The 26961-nt window shown below is 39.5% G+C and overlaps 2 protein-coding genes across 6 annotated transcripts in view; both read right to left on the bottom strand.

Annotated features, from left to right (window-relative positions):
- cdk5rap2 (CDK5 regulatory subunit associated protein 2) overlaps positions 1-17020 on the bottom strand; it is a 47161-nt gene extending 30141 nt beyond the window's left edge. For 2 of the 5 annotated variants that reach the window (XM_055019019.1, XM_055019020.1), the window contains exons 1-12: positions 3454-4741; positions 3181-3300; positions 2970-3089; positions 2748-2840; positions 2412-2630; positions 2074-2244; positions 1834-1944; positions 1617-1754; positions 1305-1484; positions 957-1151; positions 416-607; positions 69-198 (exon numbers count right to left, since the gene is read on the bottom strand). In XM_055019019.1, the coding sequence (XP_054874994.1) occupies positions 69-198; positions 416-607; positions 957-1151; positions 1305-1484; positions 1617-1754; positions 1834-1944; positions 2074-2244; positions 2412-2630; positions 2748-2840; positions 2970-3089; positions 3181-3300; positions 3454-4494 (2710 nt within the window). In that variant the 5' untranslated portion in view covers positions 4495-4741. Of the gene's footprint in view, positions 1-68; positions 199-415; positions 608-956; positions 1152-1304; positions 1485-1616; positions 1755-1833; positions 1945-2073; positions 2245-2411; positions 2631-2747; positions 2841-2969; positions 3090-3180; positions 3301-3453; positions 4742-6309; positions 6364-6584; positions 6733-6828; positions 7008-7452; positions 7577-7733; positions 7811-8668; positions 8780-9576; positions 9639-12703; positions 12760-16836 lie in introns of those variants that run through there. The other 3 variants (XM_055019023.1, XM_055019021.1, XM_055019022.1) reach the window with 2 other exon arrangements.
- Positions 17021-20039: 3019 nt separating this feature from the next.
- col27a1a (collagen, type XXVII, alpha 1a) overlaps positions 20040-26961 on the bottom strand; it is a 77145-nt gene continuing 70223 nt past the window's right edge. Inside the window, exons 49-61 of the mRNA XM_023272217.3 lie at positions 26376-26483; positions 26182-26235; positions 25192-25254; positions 25054-25107; positions 23992-24027; positions 23862-23879; positions 23711-23746; positions 23596-23622; positions 23426-23476; positions 23166-23334; positions 22963-23072; positions 22608-22826; positions 20040-22496 (exon numbers count right to left, since the gene is read on the bottom strand). Of these exons, the coding sequence (XP_023127985.2) occupies positions 22350-22496; positions 22608-22826; positions 22963-23072; positions 23166-23334; positions 23426-23476; positions 23596-23622; positions 23711-23746; positions 23862-23879; positions 23992-24027; positions 25054-25107; positions 25192-25254; positions 26182-26235; positions 26376-26483 (1092 nt within the window). The 3' untranslated portion in view covers positions 20040-22349. The remainder of the gene's footprint in view (positions 22497-22607; positions 22827-22962; positions 23073-23165; positions 23335-23425; positions 23477-23595; positions 23623-23710; positions 23747-23861; positions 23880-23991; positions 24028-25053; positions 25108-25191; positions 25255-26181; positions 26236-26375; positions 26484-26961) is intronic.

Genomic DNA, 26961 nt, shown 5'->3' with positions numbered 1-26961 from the left:
ATGTAGGACCGACATGTACTCTAACTTTAAATATCCAGTGTGAGGATTTAAAGGTCTAAATGCCTCACCTTCCCTCTCGTCCAGCTTCTCTTGCATGATCTGGATGGTTTGTCTGAGCTCCAACACATGATCTGGCTCCACCTTCTGCCTCACCTCTGCCAAAAACCGGTCTCTCTCCTGACCACGCTGCAGAAGCTTCTGCAGATTTAAAAAGAACACAAGTTAGCACACTGAAACATGTATAGCAAGTATCTTGAACTTTTTCCAGATTTACAACCAAGTCATTTGCATTCCGAGCAGAGGAAAGCATGCACTATTCCCTTTGGGAGTTTTCATTTCCTCTCCTTTTTAAGCCTCTACTAAGTCAAGCACATTTTACAGCTGAATGACTAAGTTGTATCCCTGAGGATCTTACATTGATGAGGCTGTCTTTTTCAGCAAGCAGGGCTCTGAGTTCTGCAGTCTCTATGTAACCCTCTTGGGCTGTTGCGGAGCTTTGCTTCTCAGCAGTGGCAAGTTGCTGCTGCCTGTCAGACAGCTGTTTCCTCAGTTCCTGAATCTCTTGAGTACGCTCAGACAGCATGCGGTTGTATTGCTCAGCAGACTCCTGTGGAGATGACAGCATCAGAGCAGTAAGAGTTAGTGACGTTAGATGAATGGGTCTTCGTACTTACGTCAACATAAATACTACACAATTCGTATTTTTTTTCTAAATGTAATTAATGTTCAAGTGCTGCACAAATAGCATCTTATTTCATTTTGGCAATGCACACCCTATGTGCATGCTGTAATTTATTTTTTAAATATACTTTCATTCATATGTTTATAACAAATTCATTCTCCTATAAACATATTACATTATTATGTTTTCTTTGCAATATTGTATCAGTTTTTTGCAACAAAGACTCATTTTATCTGTTAAACCGTGCTAGATGTTTTCATAATTAAATGCTGACCTTGAGAAGTTGGTCCTTGCTGCTAATTGTAGCCAGCAGCCCTTCCACAGCGCTCTCATTGTCAGCAACTAGTCTTTCCCTGGCCTTCACAGCCTCAGCAAGCATAGCCTCTGTGACCTTTAACCTATGGCCCATCTGTTCAGCAAGGTCATGAGCATTACTTTGCGACTGGCTCAGCAGTGATTCAGCCATTTCCTAAAAACAAAGGTTGCAAAGTTAGACAAAAAAAATCTGTGCCTACCTCACAGAAACATTCAAGTGTAAAGGACCTGGTTGAGAAAACCATTAAGAACATGATGAAACATACAGCACAGTTTGTGTGATGGTGACATCTACACAACAACTAACCTCCATATCTTTTGTTTTGCCCTCCAGAGAGAGCTGCAGCTGGTTGATGATGGAATCTTTCTCCCTCAGTGATCTGTTCAGGTTATCCTCAACATCTTGCTTGGCTCTTTGCAAGTTCTTTAGAGTGTTTGCAAGATGCTGCAGCTCTACATCCTTCTCCTTGATCAGACTGTCAAAATTCTGCAAGGAGAGAAAAGACAAGGCAAAAGAATCAAGCTAAAGTTCAATGTCCTAAAACAACTTCTATACTAATTACTATGAAAGGCTTCGGTTTGATATTTTTCCCTGCCAAATACAATCATAGCTACTCACATTGATGGTTTCCTCATTATGAGTGAGCAAGTTATTAAGTCTATCAAGGTCTCTTTCCTTTTCCCTTAGCGACAGCTGCAGCTGGTGAATCTCATTGTCCTTCTCTTCAATAGCAGCAAATTTCTCATCCAGCGCTTGCTGTGAGAGAGCATACAGAGAAAAGTCAGAATCAAATCACAGTCGCTGTGGTGAGAAGCTTACACGAAAAAAGACCCACCTCCAGAGCCTTCTCCTTTTCTTTCAACCTTTGTCGTAGTTTGGAAAGCACAGTATCATTGCCTCCTGGACTTTTGCTTTGCTCAAGGTCTCTGACCATATTTATGTACTCCTGATAAAAGCAGAACAACTGTGTGAAAAAAGCTATTCAATGAAAGATTTGCCAGTGGAAAAAAACACATTTTTAAAAAAATCCTTCTGTTTAGAGCCTGACTTATTATATTTAGTGTTGATCTGTCACCTGTAGCTGCTGCTCTTTTTCAGCCAAGATGGATGTGAGACGCTGGATGGTGACCTCCTGGGCTAGCAGTTTTCTTTTGGTTTGGTCAAGCAGCTCCTGGTACTGCTGCTCCAGAGCACTCTCCCTGTCCCCGATCTCACCACTCATCTTTTTAAGCTGATTGTTGAGATCCTGGAAGAGGAAATGATGAAAATGAACAATGTCAGAAACAGCTGATACTTAAACTGACAAATTACAGAAAAGAGGATTTAGGATGCCTGATGGCTTTGTTCTGGAGGCAATAATAAAGTATAATTGGAAATATTTTCTAGACGAGCTCTGTCCTCCTGCTATCTTACATTCAGGGCTTTGTCTCCTTTCTTCTTCTGTTGTTGCAAGTCTTCCATTTCCACCTCAAGCTGGTCCTTCGCCTGCTGCAAGTCAGCCAGCTCCTGTTCCTTCCTGTCAAGGGCACGCTGGAGTTTTTGGGCTTCAAGCACCTTGGTGTGGTGTTCTCCTTGGAGTTGGGCTAACTCTGTTTGCTTTGCCATTAATAGGTTTTGGTGCTCCTCTACTCCCTGAAGGAAAATATCATTGTTTATCTTAATAATTACTTTTTTTAGCCATTAACTTCCCGTTAACACTGTGATATAGAATGAAGGGTTGGTTCTCTATGAAAGTTGCATATGACATACCTGGTATTTCTGCAGCTGGGCTTTATGTGCTGCCTCTCTAGCCTTGGCCAAAGCATCATCCCTGTCCTCAATCTCATGGCACAGTTCTGCAATCTATACAGCATGCAGGAAAAGACAAACAGGTTGTTAAGAGAGCTTTGAATAACACATAATAGTGTAATTATGACAACTGCTGTGATACCCATAACACGTTACGTTTTCTAATGAAAGCATTCGTCTCACCTCTTTTTCCTTTTCTCGGAGGACCTGAGTGAGCCCCTGGATTGTTTTATCTCTCTTCAGAGCATTTTTCTTCTCAGAGTTTAGTTCATTCTCCTTCTCCTCCAACTTCCCCGATAAAGTCTGTTTACATAAGGTAATGAGTGATCAATACAAATTAACCTGCTAATCTAATTCAAAACTATGTAGATAGCGACATGACGACGCCATATACCTTGTTCTGATTTTGAGAATCCTCCAGTGTTTTTGTCAGGCTCTCACTGGTGCTTTTCGCCTGGCTAAGCTCTTCAGTCAGCAGTTTATTGACAGACTCCAACCGCCTAATGTCACTCTTCTTCTCAGCAAATCCAGAAGAACAGGAAAACAAGATAAAAAGGGACAGTTAATTGATAATAGCAAGTGTTTTTAGCAACAAAATTCTTGTATGTTACAGCATATTACTAGTGCTAAAATGGTTTGCTGAGCTGGGATTACTAAAATGAACTACCTTCCCTCTGACAGGAGTGTATTCATCATTAAATTCCTCTGTAAGGTCATGCAGTGACTTCCATTCTGCTTCCCTATGTCTGCGCTTAGCTTGGGTGGTGTGAGGACCAGCATTTAACTTCTTCAAGACAGGGATGTGGCTCCCTGCAGGGGCAGACACCTGCTGACTAGAGATGCAGCGCAGGAGCTGGATCAGGTCAGAGATCACAGAAGGCTGACTTGAGGAGCTGTGGAGCAGCGCTTTAGCCTGCAGCTTTCCTTTTAAGTCATCAGTGTTACCATATCTGCCAACAGGCAACTTGGATTCTCTCTGTTTTCGTTTGGGTGGAGGGTCTGGAGGTATTTCTGAGGAAAAGTCTCGATTCAGTGACTGCAGAGAAGTGGAACGACCTTTGAATCCAGGTCTAGGCAGCGTGCCCTTACGTTGGACCAAGTCAAGATACATGCTCTGCGAACGGTGACCTGTGCTTCGGAGCCCAAAGTTCTTCATATAGCCATCCAGCCCTGCACCTGATCCCAGCCTGCTGCTCCGAAGGCCTGAGCGCCCAGGGAATGCCCCCTTACTGGCAATTCTATCCAAACTCACACATCTTCTCATGCGATTCTCCACATGACCACTTCCACTTTCCCTGAAATGCAGTCCTTCGTGTCCCAGCTGACACACAGTCTCATCATCAGGACTGCGCACCCCAGAGGACCTGAGCAGAGTCTTGGAGCTCTCCCTGTCACCACTCCCCGGGTTGTTCTTTTTGTAGATGTGAACCATGCACTGGATAAGGTGTTCTTTTTCTGCCTGCAGCTTCTGGATCTGGCTGCTGTGTTCTTCCTGCAGTTGGCTGATGTTAACATCACACTGCACCACCTTCTCCAACTGGAAAACACACTTCCCACAGAGGAACTCTCCACGACCATCGCGAATTACCTCCCAGCCCAGCACATGGGACAGGATCACTTGTAGCTTCTTGTTTGCCGATGGGCTGAAGATCCAGCGACACTGGCTTCCGATCAGACGAACACCACATATACGACACGGGTCCCTCATGGCATCTCAGATCTTCCACACTCGCCTAATTAATTTGAGTCCAAAAAAATTTCTCACTGACACGCCAACTGCGCAGTGACTTAATGGCCATCAGCCTGCCAGCCATAGAATAGCCATCTATCATTTTCCCTCACTGCACCAGCAAGCAAAGCAAATAGGAGAATGACTGAGCGCAAAGCACTATAAGCTCTAAGCCTTAATAATCCCTGCTCCCGCCTCTATTCCACTCTCTCCCCCATGCTTTCAATCAGATCAGATCCTCTAGGACTGCTGCAGTGATCTGCATTGTGGCCAATACCAGACCATCTCTAGAAAAATCCTCCCAAATGCTCCAACCAAGACATCAGCCACAAAGGTTGGCTGCAGGCAGGTGCCCCTCCAGGCAACTGTTGGTTACTGCAGCAGCCAATCACTCTTACAGAGTCCATCCTACTTGGCAGGACACCTAAAAATCCGCTTTGGGATTATGGTAGGTGTTTTCCGGAAACTGTTGCTGTCTCATATTCCATTACACCGCTATCCTAGAGAGGGCCAAGTCCTGCCAATCATCCCTGGAGGACACATTTTCCCTGACTGTTCAAAATCCTTTGCAGTAAATGCACCACAATCAATTGTGTACCCAGATCAGACAAACACTAATAGGGTATGCTGCATTTGTTTTTCCCATTAATGAAGAAGGACGGTCAAAAATAACTCAGACGAACCGTCTCCAGACAGCGCGGTAATCCAGTCTTAACACTACGACCTGAGTCCAGACGTCAAGGCCCGATGAGGAACGATGGATACTGCCCAACTAACAGCTTTCTACTCCAACCATTAACAACACAGAACTTTTACCAGCAGCCTTGATAATGCTTGGAGGATAGCTTTCAAACTGAATGACATATTCTTTAATCAATGACCTTTTCTAAAGTAACTACAACCTACTTTAAATATTTAACAAATATCCACAAAACAATAAAATACATTCAATGAACATCTTCATTTAATGTGAAAATGTTATAATATTCAGTCCTAGAACCCACAAAATGCATACAGAATACAGAAAGAGAGATAAAAGAATAATTTCTTTATAAACACTCCAATACACAGGTCATATGAAACTTATTTAAATGGAAAAAGGAGCAAAAATAAGCTCTTAATCCATATAGGTTACAAATATTAAACTAATATCAGACAATTGTGGAAAAAACAGTTACAGTTAGCTATTACATTGATGTATTTATTCCACTGGTTACTTTATGGGTGAGGTTTCAGATATGTAGCTGAAAATATGTGGCCTACTCTTAACTCCCCCTTCACCAAACAGGAGAATGATGTAAGAAAAATCAGCATTCAACACATTGAAACCCTTTACCACAACAAAGCCAGAGTACGCTACGTCCTTACTGAAGCAGGGGACAAAAATAGAACTGTACTAAGGGGCACAGACAGGACAAAGCCAAGTCATAAAACATACCAAAGGACACTTTCCGTCAGTCACCAGAACAACATTGACAATCCTGTGAGGTCAGCAGCACCTGCTTCAAGTGGCACAGCAGAGAACTTTGCCTGTGTGCATCTGTCTCTCAGTTTGAATGATCCAAAACATGAATGCACTGTTAAATAAACTGGCTTTTGGTATGTGGCAAGTCTCTTACTAGAAAGGAAGAAAGATAAGAATGATTCCCATAAGAGGTCTAATCTCTAATCTACCAAGACAAGAACATATCTCAAAAATATGAAGGTGGGACAGGCCAAAGCAGAGTCTAAGTAGTCACTGCAAAGTACTAGGTCAGCAGTGCAAACAGAGTTTTAGAGAGGAAGAGGACCAACCTGATGATCTGGTTGTGTTGTATCCTTTTCTCTATGCAGCTCGTCCCTCAGTGCCTAAAAACACACAGTCAGATATCATTCAAATGACCATTCAAAGCACAAATAGTACTATTTTACATTGTATATTACTTAGAAGCTAGAAGGGGCAATAGTTGTACTTTCTCTGAATATGTGTGCAAAACTTGTAAACAACAAATTTAACATATTTTGTAACTATAGCTGAGAGTAACTTAGCTATTAAACTCCACATCTTTATGAATATTTCAAATTCACACCTCAAGTTCCTGATCTTTCTTGGCTATGAGATCAGATAACTGTTTAACACAGTCAGTTGTTGGTGCATCTGTCTGCTGGTCTCTGCTGCCTCTCTGATGGATCACAGCCTCCTGGTTCTTTAAAGAGATCTTGAGCTGCTCGATGACACTGGTATGAGTAAAAAAAAATATATATTGGGAATGCTTACATCTTGATACATTAAAACATGATCAGTGTGTCTATTTGTTGTGTGTGTTTCCCTACTTGTCTTTCTCCTGCAGGGCCTGCTGCAGATCTTGGACTGGGCCAGGGGCAGGAACAGGAGAGAGGGTGTCTGGTGGACTCAGAGCTTGGAGCTGCTTCTCCATGTTTATATTTCTCAGCTTCTCCTGTTCAGCAATGGCAGCCATCTTCTCTACTTCTTGCTCTGCTGTTCGCAGACACTGGAATGAGGCAAAAACATTAACTAAATAACTTCTAAAGCAATAATTGTCTATGATGTCCAACCCTGGGTACCTTACAAATACAGCATTACTTTATCATGAAACAGAACAATTTGTTTAGACAAATATTTCCTCTGCAGAATTTTTTCCCAACAGAAGTGTACATAAAACGAAAAAGCAACGGTAATTTAAGTTACATTTAAGTTAAATTAACCACGGACATGAACATAATATGATTAAAACAACCTATCAAACAAAGAAAGACAGGCAACTGAGATATCATGAGTGAGCAATGAGAGCACTTTATTAGGGATGAATACTAATATAATACTGCTGAAAAGGAGTTTAGTAAATCAGTTCATTACTTGTGGCACGTAAGTATTTGAAAAGTAACTTTATAATATCAATTCTAGTTCTCAACAGGCTAAAAGCATTTTTGACTCACCTGTTCTAGGTCTGCTATTCTTTTGTTTAATGCATCTCTGAGTGCATCCATCTCCCTTTGAGCTTGCTCTCTCACACGATTGGGTTCTCCTGATTCTCGACCTGCCAGACTCTCCAGCGCTTTGCTGAAAGATATTTACAGAAGAGATTAGGTCAGTGTGCATATACAGTAAAACTTCGCTGCCATTTAAAATCTCGTGTTTGTCTGAGCTATTAAAGTAAATTCTAAAAAAAATTAAACATGCAACTTTAGCTGACACTTAACTAGAGAAAGATACATACGATGCAGACACGAGCAGCTCTTGTTTCTCTGCCAGCTCTCTCTTCATAGACTCCAACTCCACCTTCAGCTCAATGTTCTATAAAGAGACAAGATTCTAGCAAATTGCACATCTGGAGCAATCACATAAACAAATGCACACACACATGGAAAACAAAGAATACTCTAAAGGTTCTTAGAAGTTGTTGTGACGGTTGCATCATAAATTTGACAAACAAAACATAGTGCGAAACGTCTGGCTAACCCTTCTGGCCATGAGAGTAATTACATTGTTGATGTATCTTTATGACTTATTCCTCGGCATTTCTTCTTTCATTTTAGACTGTAACTCTTCCTCTTTTTGCCATACTCCTAGGTACCATAGCCTACTGTCGCTACAGCTGCTGGTTGACGTGAACAGTCTTGCTACTGGTGCACCGTCAGAAAATGTCACCACAGACACCAGCTGTAAAACATCAGTTTGCTACAAAATACTGAGAGATTTACCTGGTGCTGGCAGGCTTAATCAACATTGTGTGAAATCGTTTTACAAGGGTTTGAATGTAACATAAGTTCATTACATAAGTTTAACATTCTAGTTTGAAGAAACTTCAACATTATCTTGGAGTGTGCACATAAAGATAACGCTGTTAAATGATACTTCATTTCTCATATGTAAAAAAGAGACAAACTGGTCCAAATGAGACCTGGGAGAGATTCCAATGTGCTTACATCTGACTCCAAAAGAGCAGCAACAATGAAACAGCAAGATTGCTGTTCTTACACCATAAATGTGGTATTCTGGTTGAATAAAAGCCAGCTGTTGTTGCTGCTTAGTTGTGATCTCATTTAAGGCCAATAGGAAACACTGAGTCACATGAAACATGGCACCAAATTGGTATCTTCAATGTAAGACATACAGACAAATTTACAGTAAATTTGGAACTAAATACAACACCGTTTTGAATATGTCCTCAGTAGAGTCATCGCATTTCTGCTGCATCCGCTCCTCCATGAAGTAAATGCGCAGCTTCAGGTTAAAGTTCTCTTTCTTCAGGGCTGTGATTTGCTGGGGATGAATGTGACAAAAAATAATTTATACACAGGAAAGTAGTTAAACAAGTAACATTTGTGATGAAAAAGCTATCATCACATGCATTAGTCCCTGTTTAACCCTAAATGAAACCTACGCATTTCCTTTACTTCTTTCAAAGGAAAAGAGAACTAGGTTAGAACAAATAATTAGGGTCGGAGAATAACAGCATTTGAGCATTTTATCTGTGGAAAAAAACGGGGTGATGTGTTTACATGGCAGAAAGGGGCCACGTGTATGGTTATCTTTAAAATGAAGGGAGGCCCTCATGCTTGTGTGTGTGTTTGAGTGCTTATGTGTGTGAAGTAGACTGTGCATCATTGTGCTCCAGGCTCAGAACAGCATACATCTGGTAATGGGGGTTGGGTAGACTGTCAGTGGGAGGAGGTAGAAGTCTGCACCCCTCCGTTAACCTCTAATCATGCAGCCAGCCAGGGAGCACAATCCCAAAATCTGAACATGCATTCCATTCAAATGCTGAAATATAGGCTTCGGCCCACCTCAATCCTCCTCCTCATCCTCCTACACACAAACTTCATCTCTAAATCTCCATAAATGGTCAGTGTGGCTTGGTTTTAGGCAGACAGAGGATCAGGTTAATACCCTATTTGTTGTGGCAGGATAAAGTTAACTGCATACCTCACACCAACAAGGTAAGTGTTTCAATGTATTACTAATTAAGACTTTTAAGAAACAAATTACAATAAAAGGTCACCATCCTCAGTTCACCTACATGTTAATTATAAAATATCAAGTTGACAGTCATCACTCACATTTTCATAGTCCTTCATGGTGAGAGCTTTAATAGGGGACATCGTGTCAGGGAAGGACGGAGCTGCAAGAAAACAAGAAAGTAGGAAATTCTTATTAATCTGAGGCACAACTGTAGTGGGTTAAGTGTGGAATAGAGAATCATCCCTGATTATAAGAATAACTCATGCCTTCTGCTTTCTGATTCATCTTCACTCGGTTTTGTTTTAAAGAGATAAAGACAAAGAGAAAGGAGTCATGTTTTTCACAGCAGAGGCATTAGAAGTGAAACAGCTTCTGGAGAGCTGCCCTGTTTAGACCAGTTGAAAGCAGCCTACGGCTGATCATGTAACACTAGTCAACAACACATTTCACAACACTAACTCCTGAGTCAGAGTTTGCTGCTGGTTGAAAGGAAGGCTCCATCAGCCATCACTCTTACAGTATCACCTACTTGTTTATGTACCTTTTATTTATACATTTGGAAGATGTTACTTTAATCCCCTGTTGCCTTCAATGTATGCTAATTGTTTTGATATAAATACAGATCTAGACCATAATGGTATTCATTACTTCGAAAACATTGCTCCTGTATATCCTGGATCTTCCTGCGACCTACTCCCATGGATGAAACTAAAACATGAGAGTTAGTTATAATTTCTACAATCAAAGAATTTATCGGCTATTTTAGCATATGTTTTATTTCCCTTTACAGAACAAACCTAAACAGCCTTCAAAATTTAAAAACCACTTCAAAGTAATATGTTTATTAAACAAATCTTTTTCCTTAGTAGTCCAAGTATAGATAGCTAACTTAACATTGGGTTGATTTTTGAAGTGGAATAAAGTAAATAAAGCCTCTACAGCAAACACGCTTCAAAATGAGCAGGAATGTATGATACTGGAGTTTTGTCTATATCTGATACGCTGATGTCTTCCAACTCATTGTGGCCGATTGTCAAACATACATATTTTTTCTACCCAATTGCAGAGAACATCATGGGTCTGTTAGAGTGGCTTTAACTAATCATTACGCCTATTTTTTTTGTGATGGTCCACTGGCAGGTGCAAACCCAAAATACAATGCTTTTCAAACGTTCACAGCGTGTGAAGTAAGACAAGTGCTCCAAGTTAGATGTAAAACATTTCATATGTATTCTTCTGTAAGATTGTTGCATAAAAGTGTAAACTTTTTCCCTGAGAGGAGTTTTCTGTCTGTCACCATCCAATTTTGGGTTGAAAGCAAATATTTCTTTGTAAGGCCTTCATCAGCCGATACCGAAAATGATGCCAAGATCATTCTGTATCCCTAAAAATAAGCATATCTTCATCTGTTAATGCATTATTATTTTTTTCTTTAACAATTTAAAAAAAAAAAAAAACAATAAACACTAATTGTGACATGTAAAAGATTGGGCATCCATCCGCTTTTGAACCATTTACAACTCATTCATTTATTATTCCTTAACTGAATTTTTAAGACTTGGGGAAAAAAAAATGGTACTTAAAAAACTGAGGGTGACTTCAGGACTGGATAAATTCTCCAACTCAAAACACTTAACAATCATGGATTTCTCTCAAAACCTATTGGAAATATGAAAATCAAACTAACTGACGGTTACAAAACAAAGGAAGGCTATAAAAAAGATATGAAGATGTCTAGCCTGTAATTTCCACTTCATCATAAGAAATGGCAGTGAAGGAGAACAGTGGAAATCAAGACAAGATCTGGAGGAGTAAAACAACTTTCTGATAAAAGAGCGCGTCTGCTGGGTGGAAAAGAAAAGCAAACCTTCCATACGATGGCAAAATATCTGCAGGAAGGTTTAGCAGAGACAGGAGTGTCGGTGCACTGGTTTACTGTGCCGTGTTGATGCATAGTATATGAAAGAGTGATTAATAGGAAAACTTAGTTGCAACCTCATCACAAAAGCCAACTTCGGATGTACACAAAGCAACATATGGAGACAGACTTGTATTGGAAACAGGTATTGTGAACAGATCAAGTTAGATTTAAGCTCTTTGGCCACAGCAGGGACACTTAGAGAAGAAAAGGAGTAGCATTTCATGAAAAGTACAGCTTGCCAGTGGGTCAAAATATTACACATGACTGTACACATTTCTATGAACACCACTACACACATACTAAATGTCAGCAAACTATGACGGCAAATGTCATGCAGTCAGTCACGAAAGGGAAAACTGAAAAGAAGCTTTCTTCTACAACAGAACAATGACAAAGATACTTTAAACTCCATCAGGGAAAAAAACTTAAGGTGAAGCTTTAGGATTGGCACCTAACTTGAACACTAAAAATAACACATTTTAAATATGCTGCCCATGCAAGACAGTGTAAAATTATCTCACAACCTGAAATGATCTGCAAGGACGTGTGGGAGAAAATTCATAAATTAAGAAGATAAATCATTCTAGAAGGCTCCGAAAAGCATTTAAATCTGCCAAAAGGGGGTTTTACTTTGCACATCCCAAAACTACCTTTTGTTTGTTTTGCCTTTAACGTCACTGAATAGAATGCAACAGTGTATTACCATTTGAAAAATGGTTCATTCTTGATGTCTGATTGCTGCAGGGATCATATTTCACTTCAAAGATCAGCGAAATATGGAATTTGCTCATGCGTGCTCAAACCTTTGCAGAAGTCTATACTGTATACTAATAACAAAATCTGATTATACTTTTATGCCTTTTCTAAAAAATCTTGTTGAATAATGTATTTCAGTATTTCTCTGACAAAGAGAAAGGATTATCTCATTACATTAAAACAGGTGTTAATGAGAATAATTTTGCACTTTTGTTGAACCACCTAGTCATAATACATTTATTGTACCTGAGTGTCTATATACATCTGTCCACACAACTGACATGACAAAAAGCCACAGATGCTGACCTATAAATTAGCTGTTTACTGCCTTGCGTGCAGTCCTGCTTATGTTGTTGGCATACAACAAGGGCACGACAATGAATTAGAAATGGGATTAGCTTATTATCATCATTCAACTAGTCCCCCGTCACAGCTTTGAAGACAAGACTGTGGGAGGTCACAGCAACGATTCAACAGCAGTTTTAATTAGTACACACGGGAGCAAGATAAAGAACATGGAGAGAACAAAAAAAAAAGTCCTACTGTACCTGTCATGCTGTCTGTGGAATATTCTCCAGCATTTAGGGAGTCTGGCAGTCTGCAGCTGAAGAGAAAATCATTTGTTAGTGAAGCATCTTAGTGTTCTGAATATTTTGAAAAAGCACATTTACAAGTAATCTTATACTTCTACCATGTTCAACAAAAAAAAAAAGTCATATTTTTAAAAATCCCAGAAACCAAATCAAGCTCTGCTCTCTATTCCAGCTCACTGTGCACATATACACTGAATATTATGGTTTTTGAAAAACACAAATACATGGTGTTCATGTATTACTCACGCTGGCCAGTTCCACTGAGCCCTAAGGACGCTCCATAAATAGCTTAAGAATGACTCTCTGCTTCATTTACATCCACTCTGGCAGTATGTGTGTGTGTGTGTGTGTGTGTGTGTGTGTGTGTGTGTGTGTGTGTGTGTGTGTGTGTGTGTGTGCGCGTGTGCATGTGTGCGTGTGCGTGTGCGTGAGACAGAGAGAGAGACCATGTGCCAGTGGCAGCCTAGCTCTCATGTTCAGACAGAGGAGAGAAAAACAGAGAAACCAGTGGATGGAGACGCTTTCATTGGTAGACAAGTAGAGTACTGTGGCTCTGATCAGCAAAGCATCACACAGTGATGGGACAGTGGCATCACTCTCAGTCACAGTACAATGCACCAAACATCAGCAACACACATCTGGATCACAATGCCATTTAATTTAAGGAACCAGGGATACCCTGCCACAAGACAAGTGGGAATACCAACAATTATCCCTTGCACATGTGTTAATGCTGTTTGTTAGGAATTTGATAAATCTGAGCGGGAAATAACTTGCATAAACAAGAACTAATTTGGTTACAAGCTCATGCTCCTCGACCCTGACCTTTGTTTCTAATAATACTAGGTTCAGCATTGTACAACTTCCTCCCATACCTCCACAGTCATTAAACATAGTTCTACTGTTTTTCTAGTACATCCTTCAGCAAAGGAATTCTACAACTACAGCTTTAAATACGAGCACAATTTGCATCGAAATATTAGCATGTTAGGTGTTGCTTGTATATAGCAGTGAAGAATGTCAGTGGGGGTCAATGGGTTTTTCAATGGCTAATGGCGAAAATTTGAGAGCATCGGTGGCTAAGAACCGATATTTATGCAGATATCATGTTGTGTTTATTATTGCATCTGATTAAATATCAACATCTACATTGTCTCTGTATATTTTAGTAAATATGCACTTTGACTGCAGTTTACACAGATATAGATTTTAAAAATCATCAAAATAGATGTCCAATGGTAAACAAAAAAAATGAAGCTTTGTATTTAAAAAATAAAGAATAAATCAAACAAAAAATAAAAATGAGTGACATTGTAGTAGGGCTGGACAATTAATCAATTTCAAATGGAAAGACAATCGATGCAATTAGCAGATTGCAAAAGCTGATGTTCCATACTATGCAGTGCGTTTGACCTACCATTTAAACTGTCTTGTCAATAGTTCAACAAATTCATGCCATCCTTCATGAGTGACAACGATCGTGCTATTGATGATGTCTCATGTAGTAACGCTTCTTCACAAGTTTTAAATCTATCACACAGCGAACTTTGAACTGAAGCTTGATTTTGAAAAAATTGGCTCACAAATCAAACTGCAATATCTTCCAGAAATTTTGCACTTGCATATTTTCCTCAAATTGTTCAGCTCTACATTGCGGGAAGCATACTGGTCCATTTCCTGTTGCCAACTCACTGTGATGTGCTGTTGTGTACAGATTTACACTGTAGAAAACGACATATCAGCTGCGGTGGAAAATCAGGCCCCAATAACTACTGCAGACTGACCCAACATAGCCCTTGTTATCCATCCCCTTGTAACTGGCTGATGATCTTAAACTGCCATTTAAGCCAAGCAATTATTTGACCTACTGATTGATCTGTCTATACCAAAGTACAAATTACATTTTTGTAAACCTGGAATATTCGATATAAAGTTAGACGAGTCGAACAAATATGACTCTAAATCCATTGGTTCCACTTCCAATCTTTTCCCAGGGTTTCTGTGATTCTGGGAACTGGGAATATTGCTGCTAGAAATACACTGTAATTATAGCCTCTACAGTATCAGACTGCAACCATAATGACACTGATTTTTCCCCCATCTTTGTTTTGCTTTGACACCCTGCAGTGCAAACACTACTAAGTTAACCAACTAAAAGCAATACAACATTGTACATTGCAGTGGAGAAAAGAAAATACAATGACAACAGAAAATACTCAGCAACCTGACTTTTAGGACAGCTTTTTGAACTGAACAACAAAATGCATTTTACAGTGGTCCGACATTAGTTGCTGATACGAAGTATAAAGTATTAGTTACAGCAGGAACACAGTATTTTTCCATAAAACACTGAAAGTCATTAAAACTGTGTTGACAATTATTACATCACTGAGGTTTCACATGCCAAGCAACCCCTTCCTGTGTTAATGGAGAGGAAGCGCTCAAAACAGGAGCCGTGATAAGAAACGTAAACATGTGAAACAACCACCATAGAAATCATTTCAAGTGAAACTCTTTCATAAAGAATATGAGACATTACAACTGGCCCATGGCAGTGTAACAATTAGAGTTTTGTCAGATCTGCCACTGTAGTAACCCCTCCAGCACCCAGTGGAAACAATGTAAGAGCTTGTAAACAGTGACTTCCTCTTTTTCTCACTTTGTTCAGCTGCTTCTGACAAACATGAACGCAGCACAAGTGGCAACATCACTTACAGTAATTATTAAAATGGCAAAAATAACTGAAGCAACTAACAGTAAACCAGTCATATTTTCAAAACCAAAATAGCAAAGTGAATCGGGTTTCAGAATTACCGAATAAGTAATTCACACCACACATATCAGCTAACATCTTGGATTACTGAGGCACGCTTACCACCTGGATGACTGCTTTACCACAGAACACAGCTGGGCTAGGTCATTTAAAGGGAAACGGACAAGAACACACTACAGACTTAAACACAAATGCTATAACTAGATTTCCAGTGGAGCAACAAAAAAGAAGCACTAAACCAGCTAGATCCAACCAGCACTAACCAGCAAATAATGCACAGTTCACCTACCACAATCACATTCTTCTCCCACGCCACGGAGAGCAAGCCGGAAAAAAATAAATATAATCAAAAAAATGTTAACTCCACATTTTGTAGACAGAGTGCAGGAGACGTCGCTGCAGCAGTCTGAACCCAGTGTCTCACATAATTTCCGCTTTCTTCCACTCTGAATGACAGGTCAAACAGCCGACCTACCAATGGCGGTAATATCACAGCAACATCCAATGATCTGATTATGATTTATAACGGTAATAACTACTTATTGTCGGTAAGTGGCAGGCTTTCTGCATCCATGTTTAAATACACTGCACTTTTCATGGAGGCTGGGTTATGTTTGTGTCTGTGTTTTCTCATTTAAATTTTATCAGCCATGTCAAACTTACAGTATTGCTACACTGCTGTACAAAATTATGTTTAGGCAGTCATTTTGCAGATTCTGATTAAATGACTTTGGAAAACCAAAATGCCGAGCGTTGTCCGTGAATTGTTTCCTGCATACAAACAAACAACTACTAATAATAGCATACTACTAGATAGATTGGCTCCACTAGTTTGGTTTTCCCCCAGCAAATACCGAAACCGATATTAAAGACAGCTATTGCAACGTGATGTTATAAATGTACATGGACACATGATCATCCAAATGTCAGATGTACTAACGTTGCTGCAACCAGAAAATGAAACAAGAGTCAATAACAAGAGTTTGAATGTTCTTAATATTCGACAAGCACCACTGTTTTTGATTTAGCGCAGCAGTCCTTCATTTTTCTTCATAAACAAGAGTAATTTCTTACGAAGACTAACGTTATAAAATGTGTTATAGATGGAGAATTAGCGGTGGCACACCCAAAGAGTCATAATTCAGTAACGTTACACATCTAAAGCATGTCATTTCGAGTGTTTCTGTGTTACACTCAGGGCCCATGTAGCGGTAACTATGTGAAATACTGGTTTCGGATTAGTGCGTTAGCTAAAACATAAAGCAATGCTCTTGCATGCTAGCTTTAGCTCGCTAGCTGTCGTTGACAGTTTTACCTTCCGTTGATGTCAACGGGGAGCGTCAGGTCGTCGCCCACGACGGAATCCATTACAGCGGTTCACTTATTGTCTGTTCTCACCCGAAAAATACGACATTTTACCGACTAGAGGCGGTGGAAACTTCGAAAAGCGGGACGGAATTCAAAATAGTCCAGGCTACCGCCATCATGATATGGTAAACGTCACCATTGTGCACGTTGGAAACTGGTGCTGCGTTTAGGTGCTGTAGGAAATATTTTGAATTTACGACGGAAACCCAGCATAGCTATGTTAAAATGATGAATATCATGAGGTAAGGTTACAGCAGCACCAACTATATGCTGTGATTATTTAAGCTGTGTCTTATAATCAGTTCACAAACATGCATATATTCAAAAATATTGTTTACGACGTTGAAATTAGGAATTTTCGAGTAGTTAGAAATGCAGCATATAACAGTGTGGCTACTGAGACAAAGCGATTGGCCAAAGCAAACACTTTGGGGAGGTTCATAAGGACTCAAAAATATGTACGATGTCAGTTTAAAGAATGATCTCAGTTGACGTGCGGCTAGAACATATGATACTACCTCTGATTGCACATTAGTAAGGAAAAATGATTTACTAATAGTGCCAAAGAACATGGAGCACATTTGACTCACTGGGCATAGGGACATTGACATTATCAGACTCAGACATACGTATTGATCCAAAAATTGGAATTTTGCAGCCTTGTTGACAGACAGATGGCAGGAGAACCATAAATGCGCGGGACAGTTACCACTCATATAGGACACAGATATGAGTCGATTGTTTCACATGTAGCCTTCATGAAAAACACAGAAGTTAACATGTAGCCGGCTATTTTGTTGAACTTTTCTTAATGAAATCTAGGTTCACATTCACAGTGTACGTTTTCAAACAACCTCAATTAACTAAATTGTTGTACATATCATTAGACAGGTAACAATAAATATATGTGCAAAAAGCTAGATAGAAAACACATTTGAAAACTGTAAAATCAACAAGTATAAAATAGTAAAAAGAAAAAATAAAACAAGACAGACAAGACAACAACTTGTAAAGTAAATTCCTAAAATAAAATTTGATGAAAGGCTAAACTGTAAGGCACACAAAGAGCAGCCAAAAGCCACATAACACGTGCGCATCTTGAGATCGTTCTTTAAAATGCCGTTGGAGAAAGAACATAAAAAAGACAGGCCATTTCAAAGCTTATGAGATGCCACTGCAATGATCTTCCGTACCCTCTAACCTCAATGTGTTGGGACTGTTCAAAGCTGCTGTTTTGAGGATCTAAGGCCTTGAGGTAGACTTGGTGCTGAGAAGTTCTGAAATGTACACAGACAACGACTCATGCATTGCTTTATAAACAAACAAACAAAATCTTAAAATCTCTTTTAGGGAATGGCCTGAAGCTGAAACAGATAGCATGTGAGTGTTGGCCTTTAATCAAGATGTTAAGAGCACCCTTCAGCATAATTTGTATGTGTGTGGTGAGTAGGATGGCGGGTGTGTTGCATGATGGCACAGCATAATGAACATTTGCTCCAGTGAGTGGGCTAATGATAACATTTAGCTGAAACAGCTCCCAGCAATCACTACACTCAGAGCATTTTATTACCCATTTAACTGAGTTCAGGAAAGAGTTGAAGCTCTAACTTCCTTGGTGTAAACAGCTGGACAGTGAATGATCCAGGGCACAACAGTGACACCACGTGGAGTAACTCTTAAGTTCAGCCTCGTTAGACATTTTTTTTAAAGCCTAACAGTTTCACAAAGGAAGTGATTATTACTATTAATGTTAACCATTATTTTCCTTCTTTTTCTTCACGATGCAACATTTTGTTCAACCAAAAATACACACACATATGACTTTGATGTCCTTGGAGGGCACATTGTGGCAAGTTTTTGTTTTTATTACCTAATTCAAGGCTAGATTGCCAACCAAGCAATGTGTGCAACTCCACTTGGACTGTTAAGACCCGTAAAAGCATCAGTTTACTGCCTGACAGTTGGTTTTGATAGTGTGATTAAATGCAGCTTTGTTAATGAATTTACACAGTGCAAAATTATAGACTTGATACAACATGGTGAAGTATTATTCCACCACTTACACTGGACTTAGCTTGGAGGCAACAAGGTACAGACACTGCAGACAGAGCAGTAGGTGTCACGGTAAGTGAGAGTCCAACATTGAATTTTAGTATAGAGACCCCTCACAATTTAATCTGGCCTTGGGATCAAATCATTGTTGACTCTTCCATTGCTTTTTAAGTCTATTTTTAATACAAGCTCTCAGTTGGATTTGGAGGCCTTTGCTCTGGTGTGAATGTCATGAATCAGCTGGTTATGATGTTTATGTGGCACATTGTGTAAAAAGTTAAACCTGTCTGGGGTCACATCGCAATGGTGACATTAGGTGCCTGTGTAATTATAGACACATTGTGCAACCAGTGACCTTTGCAATCCTTTTGCATCTGTTACCTTTATGCTGCAACGGTGTGGATGCAGAGCAACCATTGACTACTTCTGAGTCAATGTTCAGACTTTTAATCTTAAAATCTTTCGTCTACAAAAATGTGAAATTATGTCAGTGATACGGTTGTTAATTGCACTCTGTTACTCAGGTAAATACTAACTTCTGCCGTAGATCCCTGCATTTGTCTTGATCTGTCTTTATGTGGCTAACTAAAAAAACATTTTGCACAACCTACTTCACATGAAGGCTAAACAATGAATGGATTTCATGCCCCAAAATTGTGATTTAAAACAATGCAATTACAAAATTTCCCTCATTGTACATGGTTCAGGCATGCGCGTTGTGGTTCTACTGTCATTAGCTCAGTCTCATTGTGTGATAGCCACACTTTGTACAATACGCAGCACTTCTGACCCAGAGTTTAAACTGTTGAGGCAATTGTTTTACAAATTCATGCAGTTCTCCCTGTGTGACTGCCAGACTTTTAAGAGTGTCTCGTCTGATTATGATTCATCACATGCTTAAAAATCTAAAACATAGTGAACGCTGAAGTGGAGCTCAATTTTTTTTAAAAATTCAAGTCAAATTGCAATACATGTCAGAATAATCACAATTAGATATTTCCCCCAAATTGCTCAGCCCTATTTCACATCATGTATATTATGTAGCTGGATTCTGAGTATTTAAGCCATGAAAATAGGGAAAAAGCAACAATACACACACAAATTGAAAGTATTTATTGAACAAATGGACATTGAACAATGACTAAAGAGTAGACAGATAAAGGATGAAGGCGCCAGAAATGGTCTTGTTCAGAGTTTGTTGACTTGCTGTATTTGGTTGATATTTCCAAACAGGTTTTAATTATAAATTCAATAGAAAATCTTTGACCAAGTCCTGTGAAAACTGTGAGGTATTCTTAGCTTGTTTTAATGTCTATAACAGATTTACAAAAAGAGAAAAAAAAATAATTCACATATTTGCATAATTCTTTAAAACACAAGTTATAGTATAGCACAGTCCTGGTACAGTACATGGTTGATTATCATAGAGGAAAAAACAACATAACAAAAATTAAAAAAATAAAAGAATTAACATTGCAATAAATTTGTTCTCTGGAGCCCCAAATTTACACATAAAAAAAATCTATAAACTCCAAGACCAGTTGGGATAACTGATATATAAAGCTGTCAGAAAGAGTAGTATTGCTTCAACCAACAGAAATTTGCTCAGTCAGCAACCACGTTAACAACATTAAATAACATTAAATTAGCAAGAGGGGATCCACTGTATACAGCAAGGTTTACACAATTATACACACTTGTGTCCAGCTACAACAAAGGAATGTTTTATTTAATTAAAACTATCTCCACTAGTTGTGTTTCTAAAAAATATTACATACAGCTGTGGGGGGCTTTGTACAGAAAAAAGAAAAATTTATTCTTAAAAATACTTGTGATTTATTTGGGATATAAAAGCTGTTTTGAGTTTTTATAGTTATTTCTAAAATATTTTCCCCCAGAATAAGATTCTCTTTAAATTGCAGCATTGAACAAAAAACAGATGGCTGACTATTAAGGAATTATGTCGTGTTGGACTGTATATTACCATCATAGTTCATTATGAAGCTATGGTAATATTCTATATGGGCTTTTTATTCATAAGCAAGCATGCACTATAAACATCAGAATAGTTTAGCAAAGTGGTGTAATAACAGCACTATGGTTAGCACCTTAGATAATTTACTTAGCACCATGCATTAGAGGGAGGATGGGACAAAAGATGAAGGTTTTATTTGAATTCCTGCACCCACTTTCCTCTCTCCTGTGGCTCATTTCTCCCCTAAGCATCACCTGTACCTGTAGTCTGTCTGCTATAAGTGGGACAGGAGAGATTCCAGTCCCATGTGGTGTTGACTAAATAATAACACCTACCCTTCTACTTTTAAATCATAAGTAAGGAACTAGTTTCACACTCCACAGTTAGAGGATTTAATAAAACACTATTGAGAACTAGAGCTCCATAGTCATCATCTTCCTCATTCAATTTGACCTCTAATCTCCATCTAATTCTCCTTAATCATCAGTGGCATCCGGTTTTAATAACGTTTGAGTAATAAGTTCCACAATAAGTATTTAAGACACCAACTTTCTCCATGTGGACAGCTTGCCTTTGTTAGTTTGTGGCTTCAGTTGTAATTTACTGATTGCTTATGGGGTGCCACTGGTTTTTCCCATATCATGGAGGAAACTGAAGTCTCCCACTTGGATCACAAGTAAATACAAATGTGACTTCTGCTCAATTTAAGCATACAAGTCTTCCCCTGGATTAATTCGCCTATACAAGACCATGAGCAGATGAGCACCAAAGGCAAATAAAATGGCACCCCTGAAAAAATCCTTCCATATAAGTTTAAAATATCAAATTATCTTCTCAATTTTTCTATTGCACTTAAAGATTATTTCTTTACATAAGATATACATGTATAAAAGTTATTAATAAGCATATATATATATATTTATGTACATTTAACTGATCCCAATTATTTTAATTCTTCTCTTATGACAAAATTGAATTCCTTGTATTTCCAAAATAGTACACACAGTATACAGACTGTATACAGTTATAAAAATAAGTTACTATAATGTCCACTGATTAACTTGGCCTTGGTCTCCCTTTACTCAGCAATGTTCTGGAGAGATTGTGTGGCACAGAGCCTTTTTTCTCCAAGCAGGCGTACATATGGAGATCCTTCTTGAAGAGCCTGAAGACGCTTTTGCCATATTGAGAAGCTATTAGTGCAAGAACTCCCCCTGCTCCTCTTCAGCTCTTCTTCACCCCCCCCAGCTCCCCATGCTTCCTCCCTCTGTGTCTGCAGTCCAACGGGAGTTTGACAGAGGAAAGCAGGATCTGTTTGGGGGGGTTGGCTTTTACTTGCGAGACTGCTCCGATCTCCACGCCTGCATGAATGTGTCTTGCAGGGATGGTTGTCCATCCATCCCTCCCTGCTCAGAAGACTCACACTGCCGCCCTCACAGGAAGCATACAGGACCTACTTCTAGATGGTAATGCGAGCCAGGGCTAGTTTTTGGGAGGTTGTAGATGTCGACCACAGGGAGCAGGGTGGGGTCCAGGGAGTGGAACACGAAATTGGTCTGGTGCCAGCGCCCATCTTTTATCTAAACACCCAAAACATGAATAACACAATTATGGCAATTTTATGTGTCATAAAAGCCTGAAATTCAACAGTGATATTATCTGAAAGTCAGATGACAGGATCTTATTCTTACCCAGCAAGAATCCTCCAAGACCTCTGGCTCGAGCTCTCCTCCCACCTCAAACACCTCTCCACTCCAGGCCTTGAATTTCACAGAGCCCTGGGTAACAGGCTGATCCTCAGCTGACCTCCACACTGAGACGTTCAGGCAGTGGATGATGATGTGCTGCACGGCCTCCGAGCTCAGCAGGTGCAGAAAGTTTATCTGAACACGACCAACAGTGATTGTTGGCTGCTCAAACATAGAGAAATGAAACTGGTTAACAAGTTTGTTTTGTGCTCGTGTGGGTCATATTTACAATTTGATAAATATCATAATCACATAGAATGTGCTGTTGTCATTGGGGTTGTTATTTTATCTTAAATACCTTGGATGCTGTTATTGGTTTCAGACAAGTCTGTCCACCGCCAGTAAAGTTGCAGGAGACTTCTATTGTATCTGATGAGCAACCCAGGTTGGGGTCAATCCAATAAGTGCCTGACAATGAAAACACACATAGGATCATTAGTTTATCTGAACATAAAATTACTCATTCTTTCTATATTTAACAAAATGCTTGTGTATCCTCACCATCATTTAACTTCTGTTCACAGCTGTGCAGGTCCCTGCAGATGCGGGCGGGGTTGTCCCGAGTGCCCAGTGGGTTCTTTAGGCTCTGGATCAGGTTACTGAGGTAGTGGAGGGTCTTAAAGATCTCTGCGCCCTGGTCCAGCATCGGCAGATCCATCACTGGCTTATTCTGTAGGAAAGACAAAACCAAAAAGTTAATCTGCAGAGTTGTCAAGAGATTAAAAGACGTAACAATACAGAGGAATGCTGACCCTACTAACCTCAGTTCTGAGTGAGGTGGGTGAATCCACAAACAAAAGACCATCTTCTCTCTGCAGCAAATTAACAACATCTTTTAAAATCTTAATCATTCAGTGCAATTATATCTGTCTGCATGACACATTTTAGCATATAACTATTTTATGTAACGAGGAAACATAACATGTCTTACAAATGATGCAGGGACACCCGGGGGACCCTAAAGGCAATAAAAAACAGTCATCAGACAGTGCTTAATGAAACTCAAAAATCACATTTTGTGAAACCTATAAAGTTAGAACACTTACTGGAAGTCCAGGAGGTCCACGAGGTCCAGGAGATCCCTAATAGAGAAGAAAAACATGCATGCTGTATCAACTCCTATGTTCTCAATCAAGTGTCCACAATAAGATACAAATCACTTGTAATAACAAAAGAAGAACATGGTATAAAACATACCCTTGGCCCTTGGAATCCCTGTTCAGAGAGACAGAAAACATGTTATAGATCTGATATTATCATCAGTTCCACTTTTCACATAGTGTAAAGACGCTTAAAATGGACATGATAAGAGGTGAGGAACACTTACGTTCTCTCCACGATTGCCCTTCTCTCCTCGAGGACCCTGTCAAGACAACAGACATTACCGTCAGTAGACTGAATAACAACAACATCCGCTTTCGTCAGACAGGGAACATGTAACATTGCTCTCATTCGGATATAGACCACTTTTCCAATAATGTTCCAGTAGGAACAAAAGCTGACTTGACATCCCTTCATGTCAGGGATAATTCACAATTCTAAGTAGAAGCTACTGTCATTGTTTCATGTTTAAATGTCCACAAATGTCTAACTTTCGAGACATCCATATAGATCCTGCTGTTGTCTGACATTGCAATTGTTCAATAAACTCAGAGAAAAGACTCCTACAAACAGCTGGAAGCAACAAACTAAACTTGAACTCCTATAAATGTTTTGTCCAAACTTGGAATACATTTGCTATTAGAGAGTCGCATAAATCAGACCTGTTAAAATCTGTCTTTATGGCAGTCATGGACAATTCAATTTGTAATAAGGGTGAAATGGTAGTGCAAAATGAATGATATAGGTGTTCTGGCCTGGCTCAAGGCTAACCAAAGGAGAGGAGTTTATCTTGCAAAACTTTTGAGGAAACTTAACCTAAGTACTACCAGAGTAAAGCCAGACACTGTGGAAGCCTGTTAAGAAAGAGAAAGACTGGCTGATGGTCACCACCTTATATGGTGGCAGAACAGATGAGCTGAATCCCCACAATGGCCCAACTCCAATCAGTCGGGATAATTCTGCCTAGACAGTGGATATGGACTAATATAGGTCCTGAAATGTGGAAAAAGTCTTCCTTAATTAGCTTCACACAACTCAAACTACTGTCTCTTATGACTGTGTATCAGTTAATGCAACAGCAGATGTGCACTGTGTACACTGGGATACAGAAATATGATGAGGTCCGATCTAGTAATATTGCCGTTGTGACTTTCAAGGAAAAGTGAGCAGGGTGCCCATTGAGATATGAAGATGGCACACTCAGATGCTGTCAGATTTAAAGAAAGGAGTGCATGTCTGAATGGGGCTATAGAGGAATGTCAGAGCTTATCTCAAGGATAATACGTACTGCACTTCCATTGGGGCCAATTATTCCGACAGGACCAACAACTCCTCCTCTGCCCTGAAAGAGAAAAAAATAGAAAAATAATGAAATAAAGGACCCAGAACATTTCATCAACATCATCTAGATCATTAGTCTTCTTACCATTGAGCCCTGTGGCCCCTTTGGTCCCCGAATGCCCTTTGGACCAAAGTCTCCAGGAGGCCCCTGAACACAGAAGTGATAAATATTTACACACAGTCATCACTCACCTGTTTAAAACTCTAGCGCTTGATGCCAGTTTTGCAAAATGGTCTTTTTACAGTCTAACTCCTATCTCTAACTACATTTATTCCTCACCATGGAACATCTGACATCCACTAACTGTTTCCATATTGAAGGCAGCGTTTCCAGCTGTTCTAACAAATTTTGGCTTTGGGGTCTGTGTTGTGATTTCAATAAAATACAACAGATTTTTACTGCCGCACAACCAAGACACACATGGAATGTGTTTTTGGTATGGGATGGAAATTTTTGCTTCATGCTTAAATGCAGGATGGATGCAACATTAGTGTTTAAAATCATAAACCTACTCTTAAAACTAGTGGTCACCGACTTATCCAGAGGCGATTATAAGGAACAGATCATGAGCAGGAAGTAAAGAGAAACTTTGTTGGCTTTCTTGAAAGTGTATTGTTTATAAATGGGATCTTGTGATGGGAGAAAACAGCCTGTAATTTGCAAGAACTTAAGGATAACGTGCAAAAGCTGTCTCATGGAGCGACTGGCAGTGTTTCTCCTCTGACTAGTCACTAGTGAATGTTAGTGTCTTTGATGTGTGGTATAAAATGCGATATGTAGTTATGTAATAATAAAAATGGCATATTTGTGCAAGCAGACATGCAATTAGGAAAGCAAACTGCTCAGAACTGAAACAGCTCTCCTTCTAAAAGGGCTTAATCTAACATGTCTAGCACAGATACACCAACTAGATTGTTAAGTTAAAAATTACAGCTTTTGTGCATATGTTTATAGTGGTGATAAACAGTTTTCTAAGGCATCTCAGTGATTGCTGCAGACTACATTTTAACATGTGTGTTATGATTCGTGGACACTACATTTTGAAAGTTTGTATTGTGTTTGCAATGAACATACCCTTGGTCCAAAAATGCCCAGAATTCCTGGAAAACCTGGTTCCCCGGTATCACCCTGAACAAGAATTTAGTCAGGAATCAGAAAGCAGAACATCTCCAAAAGGAAATATATATCAAGAAATCATAAAATGTAAGATCTCATTGGTACAACACTGCTTATAATATGTCTGTAGTGTATCTGTGGCTGACACTCACAGGCTGCCCTTTTGGCCCTGGATCTCCTCGGGATCCTGGCAGTCCCATTCCACCTTTGAAGCCTCTTTTTCCTGCAGGTCCACTCTGGCCCCGAAGACCCTGCTCACCCTGGATGGACAAAAAACAATCTGAGTTTAGCCAAGAGTGGAATCATCTTTGAAACTAACTTAGTAGAAAGAATATGCACTCCACTTGCTTAGTCTCCTTTGTAACGCAGGTAATCTAATTCTCAAGACATGCAACATATTTGAAAAAACCTGCTTTACTTCACTAAAAAGTCAATGTTTTAGTCACAAAGACCTCCATTAAGACATATCAATCATAAAGTGACATATAGCTTAAACACAGCCCACAACACTGCACAAAATTACATAATAGACCAGAGCTGTTTTGGAAGTGTGTCCCACAGAACCAAGATTCCCCAAAGCACACAACATCTCCAGTCTTTTTGAGGACACCTCCTTATGTCAGGAGCATATAAAGACATTACAAGGCATAGATCAGATCTACAGTACAGTAATACCTCATAGGGCCGTACACCCTTGGATTTATCCAAATACATATATAACACAAAGACGGGAAAAAA

Source organism: Amphiprion ocellaris, chromosome 17 (assembly GCF_022539595.1).
Source record: "Amphiprion ocellaris isolate individual 3 ecotype Okinawa chromosome 17, ASM2253959v1, whole genome shotgun sequence".
Classification (NCBI taxonomy): Eukaryota; Metazoa; Chordata; class Actinopteri; family Pomacentridae; genus Amphiprion; species Amphiprion ocellaris.
Note: the sequence above shows the minus strand (reverse complement) of the source record. Positions and strands in the feature narration are given on the sequence as shown.